The sequence below is a fragment of the Solanum stenotomum genome, chromosome 8 (genome assembly GCF_019186545.1).
Source record: "Solanum stenotomum isolate F172 chromosome 8, ASM1918654v1, whole genome shotgun sequence".
NCBI lineage: Eukaryota > Viridiplantae > Streptophyta > Magnoliopsida > Solanales > Solanaceae > Solanum > Solanum stenotomum.
Genome location: NC_064289.1, coordinates 25,119,318 through 25,127,077, shown reverse-complemented (window position 1 = coordinate 25,127,077; position 7,760 = coordinate 25,119,318). Strand labels below are relative to the sequence as shown.

General features: G+C 33.4%; 2 protein-coding genes across 2 annotated transcripts; both read left to right on the top strand.

Moving 5' to 3' along the window:
• Positions 1 to 1,558: 1,558 nt before the first annotated feature.
• Positions 1,559 to 4,509, top strand: LOC125873645 (uncharacterized). The gene is made up of 2 exons (XM_049554532.1): positions 1,559 to 2,369; positions 4,073 to 4,509. The coding sequence occupies exons 1-2, from the start codon at positions 1,559 to 1,561 to the stop codon at positions 4,507 to 4,509; spliced, it is 1,248 nt and encodes a 415-aa protein (XP_049410489.1).
• A 375-nt stretch (positions 4,510 to 4,884) lies between these two features.
• On the top strand, positions 4,885 to 5,670 carry LOC125873644 (secreted RxLR effector protein 161-like). The gene has a single exon (XM_049554531.1). The coding sequence runs from the start codon at positions 4,885 to 4,887 to the stop codon at positions 5,668 to 5,670; it is 786 nt and encodes a 261-aa protein (XP_049410488.1).
• Positions 5,671 to 7,760: the final 2,090 nt, after the last annotated feature.

Below are 7,760 nucleotides of genomic sequence, written 5' to 3'. Positions count from 1 at the left end.
TCGTAATTGGAAGCCTCTATTAAATATATCTACGGTCCCTACTATGCCTGATTAATTGACCAAGTTTGAAAAGAAGGACAAATTAATTTTATTGTTGATCTTCTTTAAAGGATGAATAATTTGAGAGTCAACTATTGAGTTAATGACAAAAACGTTTGGCCTTAAATAGATGAAAACGTTTTTTGTATTAATCTCAACTTATTCTCATTTTGAATGATCCTCTTGATTGCTCATTAAGGCTGAAATTTATTTGATTTTTCCTATTCATTTTTGAGTTGGAAACTAGTATAAATAGGCTGGATGTGGCATGAAATAATCATCATTTAAAACAAGTATTACTTACCCACACAAGTAATTTGGTAGTAACAATCAGGAAATAGGAGAAGATCGTAGCTCTGGATCCTTGGCATCTGGACGACTTTTGTAGAAGTTTCAACAGGTTAGTCTTCTTCTAAATTCGTTCATGTTATATTGTTTAGTCTACATGTAAGATTTGTGATCCTGAATATAGCTTCCGTTGTGCATATTCTAATAAATGGTATCAGAGCCTTCTTACATATACTAAATAATGTAATAAGATAATTCATTATTGATTGAATGTCTATATCATTATGCATTACTGTTTAATATATGAATTCACTGTTTCATAAATAAGTTAATTTATGTTTATGAATTCATGATTTGATGTTCTGTTCAATGATGAGATTGAAATAAATCATTGTTTATAATTCGAGTTTGAAAACAGAATGTTTCAGGTATTATTGATTATTGTTCATAATTCAGATCGTGTAAAACGAATTCATGATTCATGTTCCTTGAATTAATAGTTTTAGAGTAAGGTTTTTAAGTTTTTTAAATAATGTCTGGATTCTGAATATTTATTAAAGTACTGTGAAAAAAAATTTGAAAACGGATAGCATGTCATTGGCCTAGCAAGTCTGTTTTTTTCTGGCGAACTCCGATTGGCCTCAACTTTGGTTGGTTGATTGGAAAGGGCTTAGTGAGCAGTATTTATTGCTCAGCTGTGACCGAGGGATTTTTTTTGCCATTCGGGGTCGTTTTGATGGGTTTTTGGCCATTTCTCTATTTTCGAAAGATTAAAAAAAAAATTTAAATTATTTTTAGTAATTCAGTGGCGTAAGGGTTCATCCCTAACACTTATAAATGTATTTTACAGTAAATATATGAGTTTATATATTGACTTAGGTCCTCTTTCCCATTGAATAAACTTGTATATTTTGATATTGTTTTGGTATGTCTTTTGTTTTGATAACTTGTTTAAAATTTTCCAACTAAGTTACATGTTAAATCAATAAACAAGAGACATAAGCTATATACATATATAGCTTGTCACACTTAACAAAATACTCTCTAACTAAGTTGGACTTGTTTTGCTTAACTGCTACTATATTTAAACGTGCTCATATATTTGCTTGAATAGTTAAGTTTCCCTATCGAATCTAACTGTTTATAAGCATGATTATATGAGTCTTGTAGTGTTTTTTTAATAATATAGCATGTATACTTAATGATCTATTTTATCTCACTCAGATTAACTATGCCTCACTTCAATCCCTTGTCATCAATCGTGAATCAAAATAAACTTGACGGTCCAAACTATGTTGATTGGAAACAAAATTTAGATATTGTCCTAACTTTTGAGGGTTATAAATTTGTATTGGTTGAGGAATGTCCTATCAAATCAGCAGATCCTACTGATGATGAATTCCAAGCCTATGACAAATGGGTTAAGGCTGATAACATGGGAAGATGCAACATTCTTGCCTCAATGGCGAATGTCTTGCAGCATCAGCATCAGTCTATGACATCTGCTTACGATATGCTCGTATCTCTTAAGGAGATGCTTGGTGAGCAGAATCGTGTTGCAAAGCAGACTGCCATGAAATCCCTTTTGACCACAAAAATGGTTGAAGGATCTTTTGTCAGAGAACATGTGTTGAAGTTGATGAGTTACTTGAATGAGTTGGAGATACTTGGTGCTGAGATTGATAAGGAATCTCAAGTTGAGATGATCCTTCAGACTTTGCCGGACAGATTTCAACAGTTTCGCTTAAACTATTATATGAATAAGATGGACATGTCTTTAGCGAAATTGTTGAATGAGCTGCAAGCGACAGAGACTATAATTAAGCAGCAAGCTCATGCGACATTCCTGGTTGACAAGGTTGGGCCGTCCTCTTCAAAACCAACAAAATTCCAGAAGAAAAAGAAAAATCCCCGCCAGGCTGTGACACCCGGAGGTGCTAAGGGTGGTGTGTCTAACCCGAAAGGCAAGTGTTTTCATCGCAAGCAGCCTGGACACTATAAAAAACAATACCCCGACTTTCAGGCTAAGATGAAAAACAAAGGTAACACTTTTTAAAATGTCGTTGAAACCTGTTTAGCGGCTGTTTCTACCCAATTATGGGCTGTAGATTCGGGAGACACTGATCATATCTGCATTTCTTTGCAGGGTTTTAGGAAATGCGGCGACTAAATAAGGTTGAAGTTAGTGTTTTCAAGCAAATAGGGAGTCGGCACTACTCTTAGCTGTTGGAATAATTTCGTTTTCATTTAGTAGTTCCATACTTTTAGTTTTGAATAATGTTTTATATATTCCTTCTATAAGAAGGAATTTATTGTTTGTTTCTAAACTAATGGATGATGGTTATGATATGCACTTTGCTAATAACTCCGATGTTATTAAGTATAATAACCTTTTTATCCTTAGTGCTCCCAAAATACATGATTTATTTGTGTTTAAAATTTTCCATAACATGCTTCAACAAACTGCACTAAATAACATTGTTGTTTCGAATAAAAGAATACGAATTTCTCAATTGAGTCCAACTTATTTATGGCACTTACGTCTATGTCATATTAATATAAATATGATTTCACGGTTGGTTACAGATAGACCTTTGAGTTCATTGAAAGTGGAGGCACTACCAACCTTTGAATCTTGTTTAGAAGGTAAAATGACAAAGAGACATTTCCCTTCTAAAGGAAATAGAGCCAGTAATAAGTTAGAATTAATTTACTCTGGTTTGTGTGTCCCTATGAATACACAAACAAGAGGTGGTTTTGAATCTTTTGTGACTTTCACATATGATTATTTCAAATATGGATACATTTATTTGTTGCGCCGTAAATCTAAATGCTTTGAAAAATTCAAAGAATTTAAGATTGAAACGGAAAAGCAACATGATAAACATATCCAAACATTACGATCTGATCGTGGTGGTGAATACCTTTATGCAGAATTCATTAAGTACTTATCACAATCAAGAATTACTTCTCAATATTCTGCCACAGGAGCACCTCAACAGAACGGTGTGGCAAAACGTAGAAATAGAACTCTTTTAGAAATGGTTAGATCAATGTTAAGTTATTCTTATTTGCCTTTTAGCTTTTGGGGATATACCTTAGAAATTGCAAATTATATTCTGAATTTGTTCCTTTGAAATATGTACATTTAACCCCATCCGAATTGTGGAATGGGTAAAAGCCTAGCCTACGGCATATTCGAGTTTGGGATTGTCCAGCTCATGCGCTAAAAGGAAAAACAGATATGTTGGAATCTAGAATAGAAGTATGCATTTTTATTGGATATCCAAAAGGCACTAAAGGAGGTTTATTTTACTGTCCTAAAGAACAAAAGGTAATTGTCTCAACAAATGTCGAGTTTCTAGAACAAGACTATTTAATGAACCATGTTCCTAGAAGTAAACTTGTGTTACAGGCACTGTCCAAAAGAATAATGAGTAATGAATCGACAAAAATAATTTCACACAAGTTGTTGACATACCTTTACAACCACGTAGTGGGAGACATGTCAATAGGAAAGAAATTGCACCTGAGGCTGCGCAGGAGGTTGCCCTAGAGCAAACTCAATATATTTCACTACCTCAAAGTAGTGGGAGCAATGTCTAGCAGCCTGCGGCTGTGGAGGAAAATGTTCAGGATGTTCAGGATATTCAGGATTTAGTTCAAGAAGTAGCAAATCATGTAGTGGCTATTCGTCGTAGTGGGAGAGTTATTAGATAGCCTGAAAGGTTTACGCTCTTGGGAGAATCATATGATAGAATCCCTGAAGAGCCTAATACAGAACCATTGAATTACGCTGAAGCACTACATGATAAAGATGCTGATATGTTGATTATTGCTATGAAATCTGAAATGGAGTCTATGTACTCTAATCAAGTCTGGGATCTTGTAGAACCACTTGTGGTTGTCAAACCTATTGGTTGTAAGTGGATCTTCAAGAAAAATAGAGGTGTGGATGGAAGAGTGAAAACTTTTAAGGATAGGCTTGTTGCGAAAGGGTTTACTCAAAAAGAAGGAATTAATTATCAGGAAAAATTTTCGTCGGTAGCTATGCTTAAATCCGTTAGGATTCTCTTGTCCATTGCTGCTCATTACAATTATGAGATTTGGCAAATGGATGTCAAGACGACTTTTCTAAACGGAAGTCTAGATGAATGCATCTACAACCCGAAGGTTTCATAGAAAGTGGAAATGAACACATGTTGTGTAAACTTAAGAGATCCATTTATGGATTAAAACAAGCATCCAGAGCATGGAATATTTGTTTTGACAAGTCGATTAAGACTTTTGGTTTTGATCAATTTAAAAATGAATCATGCATCTATAAAAAATGGGAAGGAAACAGAGTAGCATTTTTAATTCTGTATGTTGATGACATTTTGCTCATAGGAAATAATGTGAGCATGTTGAATTCAGTTAAGGAATGAATGTCATCGCGTTTTGATATGAAAGACTTAGGAGAAACGACTCATATCCTTGGGATCAAGCCTATGTGAGATCATAAACTTAGGTCTGTCTCAAGCGCTTTACATTGATACTATTCTTGTAAGGTTTAACATGCAAAATTCCAAAAAAGGATTTCTTCCTTTTAGACATGGAATTACTTTATCAAAGGATCAGTCACCCAAAACAATTGATGAGATAGAGAGAGTGAAAGTTATCCCTTATGCATCTATTGTAGGGAGTCTCACGTATGCTATGTTATGTACTAGACCGGATATCTGCTTTGTTGTTGGCATGGTTAGTAGATTTCAGTCTAATCCTGGGAAAGAACATTGGACAGCAGTTAAGCATATAATCAAGTACCTGAAAAGGACTAGAAATTACATGCTTGTTTTCCATCCTGGAAATATTGTACCTATTGGGTATACAAATTCAGATTTCCAGTCAGATAGAGATTCAAGAAAGTCAACCTCAGGATATGTATTTACTCTGGGAGGTGGAGCCGTAATATGGAGGAGTATCAAGGAATCTTGGGTTGCTGATTCCACCATGGAAGTTGAATATGTAGCTGCCTCTGAGGTGGCCAAGGAGGTTGTTTGGCTCGGAAACTTCCTGAAAGAATTTGGTGTGGTTCCTTCGGTTGAAGCACCAATCACACTTTATTGTGATAATAGTGGTGCAGTTGCTAACTCGAAAGAACCGCGAAGCCATAAAATGAGTAAGCACATTGAGAGGAAATATCATTTGATTCGTGTTATAACTCAAAGGGGTGATGTGAGAGTATTGAAAATTGAATCAAAGAACAATTTGGCGGACCCATTTACAAAAGGCTTACCTCAGAAAACTTTTGATAAGCATGTGGAAGAAATGGGTGTTAAAATTGTGAATGCATGGTTATAAGTCTAAGTGGGAGATTGTTGGGATATACTATTAACCATGTAATTGTGTTATAGTAATTTTTATTTAATCCTTTGTAAAGATTTTTTATGTTATTTATTTAATATAATAAAATATTTGTCTAAATAGATCATTCTGTATATATGTGTGTCTATTGCTTATATAGTAGACAATTTTGTGTATGGAGTATTTTAACTCATACGCGGAAGATTAAAATTATCGGTGCATATAAGTTATAAATTTATGTTCACGATCAAAGATGAAGTAGGACAAATGTCTTGATGATCGTAGCACAAGATTAAATATAATTTGATCTTAATTATGAGAATGATTAAATTCCAACTTCTTGTGCTAGTACATTTTGTATGTATTGAATTGACCAATTAGAGACATTTATTTATGTTCTGAATATTTATAAATAAATTATCTATTCCACTACATGTATTTATACTCTTAATCTTGATATAATTATTATGATCTATGTAATTTATTTTATTATTTTAATCTATTAAAAGGCGAGACTTTTTGATGAGTCAATAAATTCCTAATAGATTAGATAATGACAAATTACATTAGTGAAATAATAATTAGTTGATAGAACCGTGTCTCGGTCCCGAGTTGAAGACACCCTTTTATGGTTACTTATAAGTTTTCACGTGAAAACCCTGCAGGTGGATTTTATATCCGTCATGTGAAATAAGTTAAGTAAATATAATAAAGGATTAATTTAGTCAATGAATTAAATTTTCAGAAAATTTGATTTAATTGATTGGTGTCGATAATTCTAACACGGGTGGTTAAATAAGATGTAATGGTAGATTTCGAAATTAAATCGAGGAGTGCAATTACAGATTTTTAGTGGATTAATTTGTAATTTATTGCGATATGGTTAATTCGTTCATTTAAGAATTATTGTCGTAATTAAAAGCCTCTATTAAATATATCTACGGTCCCTACTATGCCTGATTAATTGACCAAGTTTGAAAAGAAGGACAAATTAATTTTATTGTTGATCTTCTTTAAAGGATGAATTATTTGAGAGTCAAATGTTGAGTTAATGAAAAAAATGTTTGGCCTTAAATGGATGAAAACGTTTTTTGTATTAATATCAATTTATTCTCATTTTGAATGATCCTCTTGATTGCTCATTAAGGCTGAAATTTATTTGGTTTTTCCTATTCATTCTTGAGTTGGAAACTAGTATAAATAGGCTGGATGTGGCATGAAAGAAATCATCCTTTAAAACAAGTAATACTTACCCACACAAGTAACTTGGTAGTAACAATCAGGAAATAGGAGAAGATCGTAGCTCTGGATCCTTGGCATCTGGACGACTTTTGTAGAAGTTTCAACAGGTTAGTCTTCTTCTAAATTCGTTCATGTTATATTGTTTAGTCTACATGTAAGATTTGTGATCCTGAATATAGGTTCCGTTGTGCATATTCTAACATAAATCACCCCCTTTTTCATATTACAAATATGGATACTAGTAAAATGATAAAATAAAAGAAGAAACAAAGTTGAGTGGAGCCCTTCTTCTTTGTACTTGTGACAAATTCAAAAATGATTGATTCTTCTCCTTGTCTCATTCCTCAAACTTGTTCAAAATTTCTTGAAAATACATTACTTCTTAGATTTGTTGAACCTTGTTAATTTAGTTGAACCTTGTCACCTTTAGCTTTGCCACTCTCATTGGTAGTTGCAACAAGACAAACTCTTATGACACTTTATCTTTCTAACTATGATATCAACCATGAGTTTTTTTAATTATTTTTATGTTTTCCCCCTCTCTGTTGCCTAGGAAATTGTTGTAACAAAGGCATTGAGGTCTTTAACCAATAATTTTTAGCACGTGATTGTTGTTATTAAAGAAACCAAGGATTTCTCTAATTATTTATTTGATGAATTAATGGGTTCTTTGTTAGCTCATGAAGATAGTCATACGGGTCTGATGAGAAAATTGAAGAAAAAGCATTCCCCAGATGAAAGTGGACTCATCTTTCTCCAAAGAAATTATCCTCAAATTTTTCTAGCGGAGGTAGAAGAAGAGGCAGATTTCGTGGTTGCAATACAAGCAAAAGTCAATTCAATGA